Source organism: Ammospiza nelsoni, chromosome 6 (assembly GCF_027579445.1).
Source record: "Ammospiza nelsoni isolate bAmmNel1 chromosome 6, bAmmNel1.pri, whole genome shotgun sequence".
NCBI classification, from domain to species: Eukaryota; Metazoa; Chordata; class Aves; order Passeriformes; family Passerellidae; genus Ammospiza; species Ammospiza nelsoni.
In genome coordinates this window covers 52,901,251-52,922,582 of record NC_080638.1, presented here as the reverse complement: position 1 = coordinate 52,922,582, position 21,332 = coordinate 52,901,251, and the positions used below count along the sequence as shown (strand labels likewise).

The 21,332-nt window shown below is 37.5% G+C and overlaps 1 protein-coding gene across 1 annotated transcript in view; it reads right to left on the bottom strand.

Annotated features, from left to right (window-relative positions):
• Positions 1–2,144: 2,144 nt before the first annotated feature.
• The window catches only part of WDR25 (WD repeat domain 25), a 58,475-nt gene continuing 39,287 nt past the window's right edge, over positions 2,145–21,332 (bottom strand). Inside the window, exons 3-6 of the mRNA XM_059474479.1 lie at positions 19,655–19,785; positions 6,534–6,704; positions 4,237–4,377; positions 2,145–3,859 (exon numbers count right to left, since the gene is read on the bottom strand). Coding sequence (XP_059330462.1) covers positions 3,638–3,859; positions 4,237–4,377; positions 6,534–6,704; positions 19,655–19,785 — 665 coding nt within the window. The 3' untranslated portion in view covers positions 2,145–3,637. The remainder of the gene's footprint in view (positions 3,860–4,236; positions 4,378–6,533; positions 6,705–19,654; positions 19,786–21,332) is intronic.

Below are 21,332 nucleotides of genomic sequence, written 5' to 3'. Positions count from 1 at the left end.
GCTGAAATACAGTGACTCACCAACAGTATTTCAGCTGAGTGAACACAATGATTCTAATAACTGTCTGCTAATTAGCAGGTTTTTGAGATAAAGACAGTTGAATAGCTTGCATCCTCTGACACCCAAATTAATAATGCTCCAGTAGCAAATAATAAAGTGGTAGAGACTGCCATTATTACTTTTTGGTACAGTACAAAATAGATTAAAATTAATCTGGCTTGTTTATCTACATAGTCTAGATCATTTCAAAATGCTGGAAAACTCTGCCTTGGCTCTAACATATGATACCCTAGAGACCTTTATATAAATCTAAAAGAATTTCTCCTAAAGCAAGATGCAAACATTTATACATTACAATTTTATGAATAAAATTCATTAACCAACAATTTATTACATTCTAAAAGCTTCATATGACCATAATAATCCTTGTATGCAGCCCAAATAGTATTTGGTAATTGCAGAGTGATGGAATAATGTGGATATTTTTTGATTACAGTTCATTACATAAGATAACAAGGAAGAATTTGTGTTTGAATCATAATGAAAACTTAATTGACACCACTCTTCTGAAGTATTTTCAATGACTAAATTTCAGTCTGTGTCTTAATCAGTTTTATATTAGAAAGAGATTTTAACAAGATGATGCTGTGAAAACAATATCATTGCATTATAAAACCTTTGGATCTTCTAAGTAATTAAACTCCAACCATCTTGGAAATCTGACACAAATGCAATTCTATCTTCAATATTCTTTAAGATTATACAGTTTCAAGTTTCTTTTATTTTCTGTACTACCTTTAATCAAATTTAAGCTTTTCCCTCCCTCTCCACCCCTCAAATAGTCTACAATTTATACCTGCAAGATAATTTCAGGAGGGATAAATTCTAGACTCCAGAATCATACCTTAACACAAGTTAAATCACACATTAACACGAGTTAAACTTAAGCAACAACATGAGTAATCATACAAAATGCAGTTACTTTTCTTGGCAGTGATTCCCAAAGTCTGCTCCCTCAGGACCTTCCCTCTATCCAGATGTGCTCAGAGCTCACTCACACAGAGAGAAATGTCCACATCAGCTCAGGCCTCTTCCAAAAAGCCATTTCTACCATGAGCTCACATGTATTTTAGAGGCCTTTCTCAAGGCTGTACTTAACAAAATAACAGATAATCTCCCATGGAGAGAGATCCCAGGTTGTAACAGGAACAATTACAGTGCTGCCCATCACTCATATAAGACACACCTGGCTGCCCAAAGTTTTTAAGTGGCAACAGCACATTTTGAATTAAAACACCAGGAGGGAAGAACACAGAGCCAGCCCCTTGGAAAATGCTGTGCAGTTGGGATTCAGCCTGCCTAGCAACAGGCAAGGGCTACTTCACTTCCAGCTGACCTCCTCCTGACTTTTATGAGGATCCCACAGCTTGAATTAGGAGTAACTCAAAACCACCAAACAAGTTTCTATTTAAAGGTACAGCTGGCTTGTATACGAAAGGCACAGTGAAGAAAAGTGCAAACTCCAGGCTCCTGTTAAACAGCTCATTGCTGCACAAGGAAGCAAGAAATAAAGGGCCATCTGGGAAACAAAGAAATGGTTGCTTTTTCATTGCAAGACTCACTTAAATTTAATGCCCTACATTAAAACCTGTCATAGCTGTTGGTAGGGTGATTTAAACCATGCAGCCATAAAATCTTGGTCCAGACTTCAACTGGACCCACAGCCTTGGTATAGGCTTATGTCTTACTACAGGCAATAAGGAACATAAACTACAAACCAATGGAATACATTATGCTCATTAATAATTAAAATCTGCTGTTCACAAGGATGCTCTGAAAATTTTTCTCTGAAAAAGCTTTTTTTACTGAGCATGCAAAAAAGTAGATAGAAACCCCTTGCATTTGTGCCAATATGAAAAATCAGAAAAATAAAAATGTGCTACAGAGAAGTTGCTACCATACCCAGTTTATGGATTCCATGACAGAGACAATTTACTCAGCACCATAATCCTGTGTATGTTAAAATACCTTTCCAGACTAACCAGACCAAAGACAAGACAAGCTTACAGCACTCACTACAAGATAATACACATAAACATATAAATGTTTAAATACTAGATAATACATATAAACATATAAATACATATAAACATATGGAGTCATGATAGGAGTACATATGGTTTATGTGATGCACAGACATATTATTTTTCATACATATACACACACATGCACATTAAATATTTTCTAGAACCAAGTAATACACTTGCAGGGAACACAAATTTAAAGTACAGCTACAAACAATCTCTATGTATGTAAATACATACTAATGGCCTAATTAACTTTACATCTGCTCAAGAATAGCCCAGCTCCTGTTTGAGTGCTGAAGAACTTCCCCTGCACTGAATAGCATGATGACAATTTTCTGTGTCCAAGCAACATCAAGAACTATGGAGAAATGCATATGTGTTTGCAATAAATTAATGTTAATTGTTTTCACCCCCAAGCATCAATTCCATTATAAGCTTGTGTACTATCTTGTCAAGAATAACAGGAGTAAACAAAGATAGCATGTATTTAAAAAAATGTTTATTTCTTCCTTATTTATACATAGTTTCTTTTTATACAGTCATAAAAGTAAGTTTAAAACTCAAGTTTAAACACCAGGATTTCAAAACCACACATGTATTGACTTCAAAATTAGGTTCAAGCTATCTGTCACACCTTTCCCTGCAACTCTCAGAAGGCATTTTACAGTAAACTGAGCTGATAATAGACCTTCCATTTTCAGAAGAAGCAGTCCCACCTGCCCTGTGACCTTCCCCCTTCTTGCGCATAGAAGCTGTTTTGCCTTGAACTACACTATTACATCCCTAACCCTACATTGATCAGGTCAGGGAGCTAAACCAGTTCAAAAAAGTGGGAAAAAACATCTCAGGAAGATGGAACAGGTATCAACTGATCTGAACATCATCATCTGTTAAATAGCGTGTCCTCAACTTTTGGTGAGGAAAAGAGGAAGCAGTCTCTTCCTGACAGAGGAGGTTTAGATTGGATAATAGAAGAAACTTCTTCAGCCAAAGGGTTGTCAGGCATTGGAACAGGACGCCCAGGGAAGTGGTGGAATCACCATCCTTGGAGGTATTTAAAAGATTTGCAGATGTGGCACTGTGGGACATGGTTTAGTGGTGGACTTGGCTCTACTGGGTTAAAGCTTAGACTCAATGATTTTAAAGTTCTTTTCCAACCTAAATGATTCTATGATTCTGTGATAAACTCTGGTTTAAGAAAGCTGCATTGAAAAGATGCATAAAAAGAGCAATAATTTCCTTAAATTTAGGTGCTTGCTCAAAGCAGAATGGGACTGGATGAGCACCAGAAGATTAACACAAAAGGGTTAAAAATTTGTCTCCAGGCTTGAGGGAGAGCATAGGATCATTTCTTTGCTCAACAGCTAACCACAAAACCATCTTAACTGCATTATGAAAGCATAAACATAGAGGTCATAGAAGAAAAGACAACAGTCTCTGTCCTGCTTACAACACATCCCAACAGAATTTCACATTCCATACTCTGGCTTATTTCCTAAGCCTCTGACAGACTCACAGGAGAGAGACATCCTAAAAAGTAACTCTGGTTGTTATTGCCAGATCTTGATTTCTCCAGCCCAGTCACATGTTGCAAGGAGTGATGGCAAGACTGGGTGAAATGTTGCACTCACACAAGCTTCTTTATGTGCAGACAGAGTGCGAATAATCCTTGAAGTATGATAGTTGTAGAAAAACACTTTGCCATCTGAACTTCCTGTCACCAAAAGTGTTCCATCTGGAGAAAATTCACAGCCCACTGCAAATCCTTCCACCTGTGAAAAACAATAACAGAGTAAGTCTTGATGCTGATTAGAAAAGTTCATTGTGAAAATTAATAGAGTACAAAACCTGCATGTCTTTAAATAAATATACACTAAAGAATTCTCCTGGTCTTTACTAAGACACAGCTATAGCAAAAACTTTTTTAATCAAGACATTAAGCATTCATAAAGCCTTCTAATAACTATTTCATTCAGAGTGCATTTGATTCAAAATAGACTGGCACATGGGAAAGCAAATGAAGCCAATTAATATCTATCACTGATTTATAATAGAACACTATAAGCAGACATTAAAAAGTAGAGGTGCTTTGCTATCAATCATCCTTTTAAACTTAGATACTGTTTAAGCTCCTGGTGGAGAAGGATACCTTGTGTCCTTCGTATCTTTTCTTTTTGTTGATTCTGTAGGGTCGCTGGGCAGAAAACAGAGCCAGGTAGTTCCCGTTGGTCTGAGCAACAAACACAGACTCCCTTGGGTGCAGGCTCAGGCTTGGGCAAGTGTAACGCTCCTGAAAAGGATTTTAAAGGAAGTTTTGTTTTATCAAACAGATTAGTTCAAATAAATCAAGTTATCTCTTGACATATTTGAGAGCCCATGAAGGACAAAGTAAGGACAAGTCATCTCCATTAATATATTATATAAAGATACTTAAATCACTACAAACCTTATATCAGGACAAAGGCTAAATCAAACCTCTACCTTGTTTTCCTAGATATTGACCAAAATCCCCTATCCATCTGAGCCACAATTATACTGCACAAAAGCTGCAGAAAGGTAATTCCAACCAGACGGCTCTCCATCATCAGCTTTTGCCCAAGGAAACCCAAAGTTTGGATGTCAAAGTGAATCATCTTCTCCCATACCCCTTCCCCCACAACCATACTGTGCTTTCCATGTTACTTTGTACAGTTCTCAAATCCTCCATCCTTCCAATTCTGGCCAGACTGACAGGAACAGAAAACATCTGATTGAAACAGACACCTTTCCCCATCCCACTCTTATAAAAAAGAAGAAGAAAAAAAATAAAGGATCTTTATTAGCCTCCTCATGACAGTGATGTGGGCTGCTGCTGGCTGCAAGCTCATAAATATCTGCAGTAATTAGTAAGACTTGGCTTTACCATACAGTTCCTATTTAAGACTGAATTAAGATTATTTTCAAAACTCTGCATGGTGACTCCCTCAGAAATCAACTGCTCTCATAAGGCTTCCACCAGGTCCAAACCACTTCTAATTTCAGCCTGACCTAAAGATTGCTGAGTTTTGATGCAATGAGAGCTTTGGCTGTAGGATCCATCTGCACATGAAGAACACCAGGATAACAGTGAACTATTGGACACCATGGGCTGTGTGGTAGAGCAGGAAGAACAGGAATTGGTTTTGTTTTGTGATTTGGAAGTGAAGGACTGGGAAGGAAATTCTGAGTACTGTAAAGTATTGGGCACAGTGAAACTGTGTGTTTCTGCAGAGAAACTGGGTCTGGAAGTGCAGGACTAGAAAGCACAACACAAGCTGCAGGAGCGTGCTGCTGTCATGCTGGGTATGTTGTAGTGATGGGTTATTTTAGAGCTGTTAACTATTCATTGGTTAATGCAGGCAAGCAATACAACAAGTCTTGTTGGGATCTAATCTGTTTGGAGAGTTGTGGGTTTCACTCCCACTTCAAAGGTTTCAAAGGTGAAATTCAGAAAAGTGAAGCAGAGCTTGCTAAGTCATCACCACATTTTGTTTATTCATAGTGCAGAAAGGTAGGGGTGGAGGGGGAGAAAGTCCATTTCAGAGATCCTGTAGTCATGTTTGTTTCTCCTTGATGCTGAATCTTTCTGGTCTGTAATTTATATATTCACAGTTCTTTCTTTTTTCCTTTCCTATTGTCTATCCAAGGTATTGATAGACCCAGTAGAGTACAAAGACACAATTCAGGAAATGAAACACTAAAAAAATCCCATTAAACCATCAACTATGTGCTCTTGTCAGCAGAGTACTGTTCATTTCAGCCAAAAAGCATCTATATACAATCCAATCATATTATATTACATAGGATATTAGACTTGGGTTTTCAAAAAAGACCCAGAGAGTTGAAATTTTCTATTAACTGCCTTGGTAATCTCCTTTGAAGCTGTCAGCCTTTCTAGACAATTTAGTCCATTAAATGTCTTGCTTGGTTAGATGACTGAGAAATACTGCACCTGCACTGATAAATGCAAATTTTGCCTCTGTGATTAATCTGTATTAGGTATCTATATGCACATATCAGGTTGCTATTACTTTGTGAATATTAAACTCCATTTGTCAATAGCCCTCAGAGCAGCTGATGACAAATGTATGAAAAAGTGTGGGAAAAGAAACATTGCACTACAGCAGCTACTGCCATGCACCACTGGCAAACCACAATGACACTGCAGAGTCCTTGCCTAAATATAGCTTAGACGTCAATGAATTAGCACTGATATGTAAATATTTTAAACACAAGGAGACCTCTCAGTCTTCAAGGTTATTTTTTAATAACAACTAAGTGTTAATTGTGAAAACAAAGAAAGTCATCAACTTACATGAAAGGCATCTTCTACATCACAAGACCTTATTGAAAATCAAATGCTTTTTTTGCTCCACTGACAAGTATGAAATATTAAATCATGACCCCAACAACAGCAGTTGATCTTACATGAAAGATCTGATTGGAGATCTTTGCAGCACTCTGGAAGTCCCACGCAACAATGGTGCGATCGGCTGAGTCCCGGCTCACGGCGTCCGTGCTGGTAAGAAATTCTCTTCCTTCAGGAAGGAAGAGGATATCCAAAGTCTGTTGTACTGCAGCTTTGTACACTCTCAACACCTAGTGGACAAAAGAGTTTGTTATTTTTTTGGCAGATTAGAACATGACAACCTATGTTTTCTCTCTTTGTATAAATAATTATCTCCATTAAATTATCTATTATTTTTAAACATCAAAAGGTAACTTGCTGTCATTACAGTGCAAGAGTTCTATTGTCACTATACTGCAAGGGTTCCATATTGCTGGACTTTTGTACCTCCTTGATGTTTCTTGTAGGCAGCTCCTCCAGACACTGACTCTTCCTTGTCCTCACAGCAACCAACTGATTCCGGTTCCCTCAGCTAACCAATCCATTCTTTTATAACACTCTTCTTATTGGCTACAGGTGTGGCCTGTTAACACCAGGCCTGTTCCTAATCCTTACTAATTAACCCAGCTGCAACTCTTTAGGGGGTAAGATTACTTTCTACACTTCCTTTATTTACTTATATTCTATCTCCCTACAGTAACTCATTTTAAAATGTTGACATACTAGTGTTCTTCAATAGCTTGGGCAATGAATATAAAGAATCAATATACAGGAAAATTAAATTATATATTTTTAAAAGCATCAGTTTGTACAATTTCTAAGTTATATTTATATATACATAAGAGTCTGTTGTAAATTACCAAGGAATTAGAGTAAGATCCAGAAAGAGCTTCAGACAACACAGTGTGAAGCTGGGTCTACACAAACTCCCTTTAATATTATGAAATCTTCTGGATTCCCTAGAAGGGACAAAAGAATCCTCGGCAGCAAGTTGTCACTCAGTGAGCCAGGGTTAAAATGAAGGACTCAGGGAGTCTGGGGTGTCCAAACTGGCAACACTAAACACATCACTGCAACCCCTGGGGACAAGCCAGGCCAACCAGAGCAGCAGCAAATGTTCCTTAGCTGCCTCCCAAGATGAAAACCAGCATAGCAACCACCTCAGGTGTCTGCACACCAACACACACAGCCTGGGAGCAACCAGGAGGAGCTGGAGCTCTGGGCCCAGCCAGAAAGTGAAAGGGACCTGAGGATCTCCATGGACAACAAGCTCAACATGAGTGAATAGCAAAGAAATCCAGCTGGGTGCTGGGGCACACCAACAAGGGCATCACTAGCAGAGATTGTCATTGTCCCACTCTCATCAGCTCTTTTAAAGTCACACCTGGCACATTGTGTTCAATATTGCCCATGCTATACAAAAGACATGGGGACAGGCTGAAGAGAGACCAGAGAAGGGCAGTGAAGATGCTCAAAAGATTGGGAAGCTGCTACATAAGGAAAAGTAGAAAGACCTTGAGCTTGCTCAGCCTTGAGAAAAAAAGGTTAGGGGAGACCAAGTCCCAGTATTTAAAGGATGGCTGCAAAGATGATGGAAACTCCCTTCCTACAAAGAGTTATGTGGAAAAGAGGAGGGGTAATTGGTGCAAGTTTCACCTGGGGAGATTTTGATTGTACAGAAAAAGTGGGTTAGATCCATGCAGAAATGGGTATCAGCCACAGGATTCTGAATATTTTAACAGCCTGTAAGCTGGATCTTTAAAAGTAAGATATTTTAAATTATTCTAAGGAACACATGAAAAATTTGCATGTCCTTTCTTTCCATCTTTCTTCGTGAAATTCTGTATCTATGTTGTCTAATTTGAATTTTGCAAATCAATACTTTTGCTTTCTTTTTTCTCTGATTGCCTCCAGTGAAGAGAAACTTCAAGGCAAGTGGCCAGATCAAAGCAAACCATCTCTCTGAATATGGTGATCCTTGAAACTAGGACATGGGAAGACTCCTAGTTATTAATATCTGAATCTCTCTCTCCAAGACAGCTAAAAACATAGCTGCCTGCACTTCCAAAGTGTATTCAGAGGTTAGTCCTTCTTCTAATGTCTCTAGAATACCAATAGAGTGGAGAGAGTGCTTGAATAATTATCCTGGAATGACTTCCAACTTTGTGAGGCATTTCAGTGCCTACCTGATACCCCTTACATACCCAGTGACTACTGACTTCAGGGCCCAGACCATTTGCAGATACATTTTTTTAAATAACCACCAAACAATTTTCACGTGTCACAGTGAAATATCCTAAATTATACCCCTATTTTACACTTTCACCAATAAAAGAAAAATCATGTCAACTACCAAACACAGCATGAGAACTCCTTGATTTTCTGCCTCAAAGTCTAAAATCTATGGCTGTTGGGGAAATGTTCAGAAAGCTGATCCTGCATTAGGGTGGATCTACTCGTGGATGTACTGAGGTCCCTTTCCAGCTCTGCTTCCTGTGATCTCAGCATGTAGAAGGATGGCAGCACAGCTGCTCCAGTTGCTTTTCACAGGTTTTGTGAAATACACAGTTTAGACACATCATGTTTGCATTTGATGAAGAACCTTAGCCATGCAAGCACCCTACACACCCTGTAATAACAGCAACAAGATGCAAACCTGCACACTCAAAAACTTGCAGATTTCTCAGCAATCTGCCTGCTTTTTAAGGATAGTGAATATACAAATGTGCTTCTTGCTCTCATCAGATTTTACAGCCTCAGAATCTGCATAATATACAAAGCAATTAAACTTTGCAAAGCCAAAAGGGATATTTCCATATTTATATCCTCTACTTTCTCTATGGAGAAATCACCATGCATACTTCTTCACAGAGTTATAAAAGGAAGTCTATAGTTCATTAGTAAAGTAGAAAATGAAGCTATTTTGTAGAAGCAAAAATGAAAAATAAAACCCCAAACTGAAAAAGAAAACCCCACAAAATATAATAGCTGCCTGGAATGAGATATGGAAAACCATACAGGAACCTGACAGCTGTAGGAGCTGCAGGAGAAGAATGAAGTCAAATTGAGGGGAGTGGACACAAAAGGCAGAACCACCCTGACAGACTGAGGAGGCAGCTCCTTAGCAGCAGGAACCTTCCCAGAAGGGACAAGTCCAACCAGAGAGTCAGCAGGAGCAAGAGCATGGAGCAGCACAAGTGTAAAGACAGGGACCAAGAGCCAGAAACAAAGGCCAGTTAGTGCTGGGAGATGAAGAACAACAAAACAGAACGATAAATGACAACAAACTTCCAAATGGATATTCACGGTAGTGATTTTTAATATTTTCTTATTTTAAAGGTGAAAATCACAGACATATTGTTTACATCTTCATCATCTAAAAAAAGTCCCAAACTTGTGAAATGTGGATACATATCCAGCCATATGTTGTGTCCAGCATTGTAAAGGGTTTAGGCTTTGGATTTGCTTTTAACAGTTTTTGGAGCAACAGACACCTCTTGGTACAGAAAAAGAAGATACTGTGAAGTTTTGGTAATGTGCAAATACTTTTAATGTTTGCTGAAAACCTATTGGGCTCTTACAAAAACTGCTACTATCAATTTAAACCTTCACCACTAATCATTAAACAATATTTGTTTGTCTGTTATTTAATGGAATATTTAACTAAATTACCTGTGTACCTTACCTTTGCAACAGGAAACTGCCTATCAAAATAAGCACAAAATACCTTCATTTTCTATATCTTTGTTATATACCTCAGAAAAACTATGCTATTTTATCTTCAAACTACACAGTAGGAACTGACTTAGGGAACAGTAAATTAACACTTTGAATAGCAGCTGGGAACTTGATATACATAGTATTTCAATTGCCCCATGAAGACAGCTTTCAAAAATAACTAATTGCAACATCCCTGCTCAGGAAAGTACTCATAATTAAACCTGCTTTGTTCTACCTTAGGCAATTAATTCATGACATGCCTGAGGAACTTGTCTGGGGAAAGCACAGGTTTGCCTACCCTGCTGGCTTTAGTTTGTTAATAACAACTTCTGCTCTTTTCCTACTTGCAGATTTATCACCTACCAGCACTGGAAAACCACAGTTCACTTCTTCAATCTAAGAATTTTATGGACATAAAATAGTTCATTTCAAACAAAAGCCTAATCATTTCTGGTGTCAACACAATCCAATAACAAAACTTCTTCAATAAGGCAGGAGCTCATGGCTACAGGAATTCGAAAAGAAAGGTAATTTAAGCAAATTAAATCAGCTTCAAAGAGATTCTTATGGTTCTGGTGATTTGAAAAGCAAGCTGTGATGCTGAATTCAAGGCATATATTTCAGATGGGTGCTCTGTAATACTTCTCTCCATTAAGCACATACCATGCACATACTGGCATTCTGACAAGAAATCTCAAAGCCTCCACATGAGCAATCCAGAAGCTGCTATTTGCCCCAAGCCTGTGCTGGCCACTTGTATGCTGTGTGCAATGCACTTTACAAAAAGCACCTCAAATTTTATGCTAGTGATGAGAAAGAAATGTGCTTTTATATCCATAGTCCTGTGCCATCAGGAGAGGAGGTGTCAAAGCAAATCTAACAGGACTACTGGCAATATGGCTGGTCATCAGAAAAACCCTTTTCACTGAGATCCATGGCTTCCAACCTGTAAAATCTGGCATATTTTTTCTTTCTTTTCTTGTCCTATCTTTTTAGATTGTGTGATTTGGCATGGACCTGCCTCTTCCTACTGACATGCTGGGTAATTGGTTCAATGGGAGACTGATTAAATTTCCCCTGCGAAACAGTACTACACCATCAACAGTAACAAAAAGTACATTTTAACTTAAATAAAAGCTTACCCTTTCACAAAATAGAAGGGGCTGTTATCTATTGTAGTGCAAACCATTTGTGTCAATCTATTGTATTTCTCTTCATGCAGTTAAAAACACTACTTTTCTTTACTCTTTATTTTTTTTCCCATTTGTAACTGCTCTGTTTTCAGAAATAAAGCTCAACATTATCAACAGATCTTGAGAATAATTAAAAGGAAAGAAGTACTTTTTAAGATGAAGAAGTGGTTAACTTTAATCTGATATTAATCTCTAAGATTTCAGATTTGAACAATGTACATTGCCTTTTTTAAAGTCAATTTTAGATCACTTGAAAAGACACAAGAATCTTGTGATGGAAATCATCAATCATTTATAAGAAAAAAAATCATTTTCCCATCATATTGTTTTATTTAGACTTATCTCCCCATCTCAAATAGGATTAGAAGTGAAATCCACATATAAGAAAGATACAGAATGGCTTTTTGTGAGGAACTCATAGAAAGTTTTTAGTACAAAAACATGGAATTCTTAGTACAGAAATTAGATGACTGAGGGGAATCTGAAAGAATTGCAAATAAAGTCTGAGCAACATGAAGGAGAGTGGTTTCCTCCATTATAAGACTTTAGACAGTAAATGAGCAGAAGGCAGCTTCAAAATGCACAGAACGAGATGCTCTTTCAAACACTACATATTTAAACTGAGTTCCTTGCTAAAGGAAATTGCAGATGTAAAAAGATTAAGAAAACCAATTCCAGAGTGTGAAAACTCAAAGTGATCCAAGAAGAACAAAGAGGCAGGAAGTTAGAGAGGCCTAGGTAACCATTGCTGAGAATTGTGATAAAGGTGTTTGCTGTGCTTTTCTGTTCTTCCTCTTCCAAAGTGTATTGGTCACTGCTGGGGCTGTAAAACATGCCTAGAAATGGACTGAAACTGGAACAGCCACTCCCTGACAGCCTCTAACATGAACACCCCCACTCCAAAAGAAGGAATGCTTCATTCCTGGCTCATTTCAGTGCCTCTGGAGCACAGGAGTGATGTCCTGCACTGACAGGTGTGGGATTTTCATCTGCAATGCCACCAAATGAGGCTCCCAAATTAACACAGCAGACTGCTCACCTGTGCCACAGACACATAACACGTGCCTTCCTCAGAAAGGACCCTGAATGTTAACAATTAAAATCAAATGTCACTGTGCAAGTGCAAATATACCCCCACCACATTTCTTTGAACATTTGACCATGGATTCAAGAAGGATTTCTCTGAGAAGAATAACTTGAGTTTTCTAAAGCACTGCATAAATCATCTTATTTTAATTACCTTGTTCTTCCTAATACCACCAGTACATGACAATGTATTGGCTGTTTCTATAGAAACCAGAAGTGCAAGCAGCTCCACCAGCTTCTACAGTCTTTTCTCATATTTATATGCTATCCAGAGACAAATTCATTAGGGTCTCCTAAATACATGCTACTTAAAATGACTGCATCTCATCTGAAAGAAATTGCAATAGAATGTTTCCAAGGAAACAAATGCAGTGCATTTGCACCAATAATTTTTTAACTGTGCTTTAACAGCTTGGGCTTATTTCTTTATAAACTCAAGTATGGAGAAATAGCTCACCAATATAAAAAGCATCTCTTCAATTTTTTTCTTTTTAAGCATAAAGTTGTAGATGATAGTTGCAATTTTGTAGCTAAGTATTGTTCAGAGTAATAAAGATGGGGGAGGAAAAAAAACCTGTTGTTGCTCTGCCTTGAACTTTGCTGTTAATAAAAATTTTACAGTTCGTTTCAAGACATTTTAAAAGCTTCAAATAGGAGCTTCCATCATTTTTTGCTAGTTAATTTGTTCTATATCTTATAAGATCTCAATTTTTAAAATGGGAAATTCTGTGTAAATCTTCAAATCTATATTTTCCTTAAATTTGCCTTGACTTTTCACTAATCTTTTTTCAAAATTTCCATGACAAAATTTTGTTATTAATCCCAAATGGTTGAACCTTTCTACTTCTTTGTATCCTTTCAATTTCTAGTAAGTTGTTGCCATTTTTCCTGTGTAATATTCTATTGCTTTTTTTTTTAATTGATTGTGCTAGCACAAGACTTTCTGCAACAAACATTTTCCAAAAATAAAATAACATATTTTGTCTCCATTTAGTGTCATGCCTGAAGCACTTCATTAAATTCCTCCAAGCCAGTTTCCTTTTTTGAGACATCCCTTTTAGCTACTTTTCTCATTATACAGTACCTAGGTTAATTCCTGCCTTCCCCAGCTTCTCTTATTGCTCTATTCAAGTCCAACATCATAAAGGGACATCAAGTAAACTTCACACAATCAACCTTCCCTTAAATAATACAATATTTTAAAATATATTTTATTTTTACATTTGTAACTAATCTTTTCTTCAAAGTCTGCTCTGTGGCTGTCCAGTCATATTTTACTGGGTCTCCTCTACCTGATGCCCTTCCTCTCTTTCCCTCCTTGTTTAACATAATCAGTGGATTTGCATTTATGGAGGTCTAAGAGCTTCAAATAATGCTTTAGGATCAGAGCCACAGCCCTGTCACCTTCCACTTATTCCCTCTGCAGATTATGTGTGGTGCTTCATCAGGACTTGCTGTTCTGGCAGTGATCACAAATAGCTCTTGCCAAAGCTCCAACAAACCTCACCAGCTCGTGACACTGGGCACGTGAGCATCAACAGACAAGAGATCAGAGAGAGACTTTATCCAACAGCTGGGTAAATTATTCCTCTAGTTATAATAAAGTCCAAAAAAATGTTGTAAGTGATCTCCACTCACCAAGTTCCCCACATTTCTGTATGGACACAGTAAGGAACCAGTTCCTGAATGCTTACAAATCTTAAGTTGCATTAAAGCAGAATATAAATAAAAGGTAAAATATGCAAATGTGAAAAATAATTAAATGGATACATTTAGAAACTTTAATGAGTACATTCAGATGTAAGCTTTGACTGCTGTACATCCTTTCACCAGAGCTATGCAAACCTTGCTGACACATGTAAATACATTGTTCAATGCAGTTTGACCATTCACCATATAATGAACTTCAGCTCCTTTAAAAGTATTACCAGTTTTAAACAGCTACAGTAGTAGTCTTTCTCTGATAGTACATCTGTGTAACCTTAGAAACCTAAATTAAAAAGCAAAAGAACCCATCTGTAGTCATATTTACATTAATGAACCCAATAAGGTCCTTATTTCTGGGTTAAAGGATACAAGTCTCAATCTTTTCTTCTCTTTGGTATTTCAATGAATACTAAAATTTCAGGTAGAATAAGTGATTGGAATAGATACTGTATCCTGTCTGAAAATCTAATGTAGATCAGCCAAAACAAAGGGTGACTGTGGCTGGCTTATGCTGAACATCTTATGAAATTCTTCCACGGCTCAGAGTAAGGAAATACTTCTAAAATACATAACTACTTTAAGGTCTTGGGGTTATTGCACACTTCTTTTTGCAGGGTTTTATGGGGTTTATCTAAGTTCAGCTCAAAGGTCCAAAGGTCCCATGGGGCTGTTCAATATGATGCTCCCTCCTTGGTTGACATTGCAGATTGTTTTAGTTTTTAAAACACAGCACCTCACTTCCAGGTTTTCTGGTCTTTTCATAAAACCTCTATAAACATTCTCCAAATTTTTCATAAGTTTAATCAATCTGTTATACAATAATATAAAATCTCCAGAATAATCTTTTTACCAGAGAGACAAAACTGGGTTTAACACAAACAGAAGGAAATACCACTATAATAAATCTCCACAGGCTATTCAGCTGCCTCTTCTATTTTTTTCTCAGGCTTTGATTACTTGTGTGTCTAATTTTGAGATGCTGTATACTTTACATTTCACTGAGAGGTTAATAAGCTGTCCCATCCATTCATTTATCTGAAGTATATTGTTTAGCTCTATCTTAAAGATTTAAACTGCCTTATTGTTCTTTCATTCTTTGTCTTGCTTAATACCCAATGCTACCTTTGAAATTATTTTGCCTATTTGCTCAACAGAACAGGAATAGCAATGAGCATCTTTCAACATTCCCCATTTTTTGTTCTTTTTTTTTTTTTTAATGTCTGCCTCTCTAATTAATGGCCTACTGCACATTTCTGTCATGGTTTAAACCCAGCCAGCAACTAAGGACCACACAGCCACTCACCCACTTCCCCTGTGCCATGAGAGAACTGTCAAACTGAATTGAAAAGATTCTTTTATACACATCAGCAAGGCTTACATTGTGTAAAGCAGGGATGCTATTAGCTCCCCTAAAATTTTTCAGTGTTTTAGTAGCTGAGAGGATGCCTCAAACCAACTTGATACATTTTCTCTGGGACTTGCAAATCCAATTGTTGTACCACATTCAAATCATGAATATGAGTAATTAATGCTCACAAATTCATGGTCCTGGTGAGAAGCACTAATTTTTAAAAATACCAATATGAGCTACTCTATGTCATTTTCCATCAGCAGAAAGCATTCAGTGTGGCACACTGCCATAAAGCAGCTCATTTAGACCACTGCATGTATGCGTAATTGGACAACATTTTTGCAATTTCTCATTCTGTCTCTTTCTGTTATGCTTAATGTTTTGCTCTGAATTTCCAGGAAAAAATCTCCTTATTTCCTGATAAAATAATCATTTTCCCTCACAGTTAATTTTAAGTTGTGCAAGAGGATAGCTTGTTAAAACAGAGGAGTATATCCTAAAGAATGACCCCTGAAACTGAATTACCAGGACATGCTGAAATTGAGTTTTCAGTGTGCGATGAATAACAACATTCATTTGTTCATTTGTGCCTGATTTAGGGTGTTCTCTCTATTGACAAAATATGCTGCAAAGCCTGAAAAGGCTATCAGGAGTGTGATGATAGGAACAAAAAGAATCATTAGTTCACCCACACATCATTCCAAACTGAATGACAGATTAACACTCTTGAAAAGAACAGGCAAAACAGGAAAATCTTGTAATTAATTAGGATGAAAGAACTTGGAAGATAGAAAGGTTATTTGTGTCAAAATTGAAACAAAAGTGGCATGAGGTCTCAGACATCTATTTCAGTTAAGAGAAAATGGCACTTATTAGAACAGGACAAATTTCAAAATATTGGCTAAGACACTGTCCAGTTTTAACTATGGCTATAACAGTGTAAAATGGAAAAGATATGTGAATAAGGACAGCAATATAAACTGAAAACAGGAATACCTGAAGAATCCATTGAAAACCCCCAAAACTAGGAAGTGGCAGACATGACACATTGATGACACTGACAATTCATGCCTAACCAATATTTCCTTCAATACCTAAGAGTTTGAAATGTAACTACAATACTTTGCAGTAATGATGCACAGGTGATACTAAACTCCACCTCAGATGTTTGCTGCTCCTCCTTACTGCCTCCTTTTTTTGGGTGCTACCCCTCTCTGTTTGCCTGGTCCCTGTTGCAGCTACACTGTTCATTGGTGAAGGACATGCTTCTTCTCTCCCACCAGTTTTCAGGAACAGTTTCACTGAGAACACTTTCCAGTCCACAGAGATGCACATGTTTCTGTAGGAGGCACCTTCTGCAGAACATCAGGCTGAGGTGGCTGGCAATGTTTGGCAATCACAGCCTGGGATGCTGGTGGTGCTTTGATGGCTCTATCCAGGTCAAGCATCACATGCTCCTCTTCAAAAGGAACTGCTTTCTGAATCTACCTTTATGCAGGACTGATCTTTAATCAGGTTTGCCAGAAACATCAACTGACAGTTCGGCTCTGGTTAAACTGAGGTATCATCAGAACTTAAAACCTAAAAGGAAGGAGCTGCTTTAAGAGACAAACACATTTATTGTCATCATCGTCTGGAATACAGTACTGTTTGATACCTTGTCTGGTATCAAAGGGAAAGCACTACTGAAACTCTGACAATTCACAAGAGGGGGGAAAGGGCCAAGAACAGCATTTTTCAAGCCATTTGTCTTGGTGACACTGTAACACTGTTCAAAGATAAAACTACTGCAGATTGGCAGAGATACTGACAACAGAAGAGTAGCAGACTCGGGAGACAACTCAAAACCAATCTATCTAGCACAAGCACTAACATCTGTTCTCTAGCCCCTTAGCTCTACTTGAGTTAATGCCAATTTTGCAGTCTTCAGATCTTGTCATCAAAATCACTGATATCAGAATTGCTGAAAAAAAGTTTCACTCAAGTATAAGTCTTGGATTATAAATACCTATTGTAAACAAATCTTCTATCTCCTTGAAACTGAAGTGCCTTCTCCATTATCAGTATTTGAGATTGTGTCCTACCACCTGTGAAATATTTCTAACATATTCCTCCACAACCATACACAACAGGAGAACCGCCCTGACAGGCACATTTTGCAACATGTGACTCCAGGCATTTGTTACTGTAGAACAGAATCAGTTATCATTTTCCATCTGAAAAGACTGGGCACTCTAGACACACACAAGCTGAAGGCATTGCCAGTTTTGGCATGACCATGCTCATCAATCACAATTGACTTCAAATCTAGAGAAAAATCATCTTCACAGATTCTCATAGATGGTTGCTCAAAGATGGGCACAGGTGCAAAATCCATCATAAAGAAATGGCATGGGGTGAAAGAATGTCTCTGGCTTTATACACAGCCAGACTATCACTTGACTTTTGTATAACTACAGTATCATTTCCAGAAAAGATTATTGGACCAAGTCAGAAAATCTCTGAAAGAATGTTTTGTCACCTACATCTGCATCTTCTCCTTGACTACAAAGACCTCAAATTTGACATAACAATCAACAATATTTAAGCCTTAAAAAGATGACACCCATTTAGTTCCTGAAGCACCTTTAAAGGCAGTTCAGCATACCATGACAACAGTGGGTTCTCTATGTTAAAAAGGACATTGAAGGATTCAATTACAGACTCCACAGCCTCCCCACAATTAAGTTCTACTGAGAGAATCTCAAGAAAGAAAAACTGTATTTTCTATGTCATTTCCATGCTATGAAACCACTGATCCTTCTCTTCAGGAGCAAAGACTTCTATTAGTCCTTCTTCTTCAGTTCCCTGCCAGGAGGAACAGTGAAAATGGAAAATCTAATTTCCTTTTTTTAAAAATTTACAAAAGTATTTTTTATTAAATACATTTATATTTTTGCAATTTAAAACTAGAACCATCTTCCTTCACAGACCTATGCTTTGAGAACCTCTTCACATCCCTATGAAGGAAAACTAGACATCATACAAGTATGATGGATGCAATGAATCCCATCCACTTTTACAAAGGTTTTCATACTAACACTGTAACTCTGAAACTCACAGTAATTTTATTTTCAGAGTAGCCCCAGATGTGGCAGTCTCAATATGTATTTACTAATGTTTTTCTTTTAAGAACTTATTCATGTGGTAGAGATCCTACATAATTAAATGCGTTCCTCAAACATCAGTGACAAATGCAACTGCAGCACAGGAACTTGATTGTTAATTGCACAAGAATACTCTGTTTTCTCAACAGAGCAACTCCCACAATGATTTCAGAGCTCTCCTGTTGAGCCCTCATACCTGAAATGTATCTCCTTTTATCTCTCACCTATTATTCCTAGTACATCACAGACAGAGACAAGGTGTGGCTATGCTACCTCATGTTTTTCAAGTCCCTTCTGCCATCCTCAAGAGCAAACAGATGGCAAACTATGATGAGTAGGATCTACCCACAGAGATATTCAAAGGAAAACAAAGAAATAATCACTTTGCAGTCCCTGCTTCTCTTTGAGCTGTTCTGTGCATGAGGATGTTGCTTACCTTAAACTTCCACTAGCAGAGTACAGCTCTGGTCTTACCTGAGCTCTCAATGGCAGCTGGGAGCACATTGCTCTTTGTGGTTCATGATGAAGTAAAAGCAGAGCCTTGTTCTTTGTGGTTCATGACAAAGTAAAAGCAGAGGCATTTCACACTTCTGTGGCCCTTCATAAATGTAAAAATTGCTCCAGGCTTCTATACAAAAGTTACAGGCATAAGGTACACATCCTGACCCACATGTAAGAGCTTGAGGAGCAAATTAGCTGTACTGTTTCTTTGCTTTTCACAATCCTCAAAGGAGCTATTGGTTTTGTTTATTTCAACTAGATGTAACTTATATCTACAGAAAGAAAAAAATTATATTTTTCTGTAAAGTGTTCCTCATAGCACTTAAAACACATTACAGAGGTTCATCTCAATGAATAGGAACACAGTGAAAAAGCAAAAGACCTCACAATAACATTTTAATGAAAGACCAGTAAGTACATCTAGCACCTTCATAACACACAGCAGACACAACCTAGGGAACATTTGGAAAGAGAAAGAGAAAAAAGATTTGCTTTACCTTAGAAGTCCTTAAATCCCATGCTTTAACTTCTGGGCTGAATCCTCCACAAATGAAAACATTTGACTCTGTAGGGTGGAACTTCAGTGCACTGATCCTGAATTCTGTTTTGCTGCTAAATATCTGCTTCCCTAAAACCAAGGAACAAGCACACATTACAATTTGAGCAGAAAATGAAATACATTATTCATTTCAACTTAGTTTCAAAAATATCAAGGTTGTTAAAAGCGAACATGCTTATAATTACACACTTCAAATATCTAGGGCTAGTCTAATTTAATGAAAATATAGGACGACTCACTAATTTCTATCCACTTGAAATTGCTCCTGCTCATGGGCCTCTGCACCAATGACTGCTTCCTACTGAAAAGAGACAACAAGTGGCTCCCACACTGGGGAGAGGAGCTCCACTAGGTCACAGTGCAGACAACACACAGGAAAAAATCTACAAATCCAATCAGTGAATGTTTCCCTACTGAGATGCCAGTCTTTTTCTTTTCAATGAGACAAAAATAACTTGAATAAAACATTGTCTGTACAGAAATACTACATCTCAATCTATATTACAGCTCTTGAGTTGTTTACCTAACTTTCAGCAAAGGTAGGAGTGAAACTTCATCTTGGAAGTAGGAAATAATTTGCAAACCACCATATGAAGGCAATAGCTGTTCCCATGGATACACTGTTGCCAACATTTAATTGTACACACTAATCTCCACAGGATCCTGTGGTTAGTATCAATTGGATTGCCTGCACTTTGGAACACAACAGAATTCAGCTAGGTTAATTTATAGGACTTTTCCACAGTTGACTGCTTCCTTTCATCCTAACAAATTCATTATATTACTGTACATTCACTGAAATAAATTTTTTGGAACAGCAGTATGAACCAAGATAAATATATCTGCTCACTTTCACAATAACAACTGTGATTTATATTCTACATATCCCATATAAAGATCTACATTAAATCAAGTTACTGCTGTAAGCAACAGTGAAGGAGGTACTGCAGAACAAAAAAAATCCTTTAAAATACTATGAGAAAAGCTTCTTAAAATATGCTTTAATTTGCATTTTATGCAAGTGAGGATTATCTTAAAACAGGCTTTTTTAAACAACTGAAAATACTTTCAGCTAAAAACATTACTGACAGATGTAAACTCTTGCAGTTAGGTGTACAATACTGAAAATCATTCACACTGATTTTTTTATGCTCATTTCATGCTCTGGGGCCGATTTATTTGATTTCATCATCAGTTCCATTTTCCTCATCTCCTGAACTCAACTTACACAGTCAATAGGCTAAGACTTGTAAAATTACTTAATTATTCAGTTTAAAGAAGAGAAAGGTTTTACTTTATCACATATACTCATCAAGGGAAAAGACAGGGAAAAAGATTACAGAGAGCCTAAAGGAGGGGTGAGTGTTGTTCTATGTGAATTCTGGTATTTGTAGGGGTTTTTTGTCCATTTTTAAATGACTCGCCACCAATTGCCACTGCAAGATCTAAAGGGTCTCTCTGTCACCACTAAGTGAAACACTTAATTTTGTCCATGAGTTCCTTCCCCAAAAGGACAAAAAAGTCATCGGGGCAGCAGAGATTTTCTCCACAAGTTATATTTGTGACCATCCCTTGCCATGGGAGCTTTCAGAACCCCAACAGCTACAGGGGAAAAA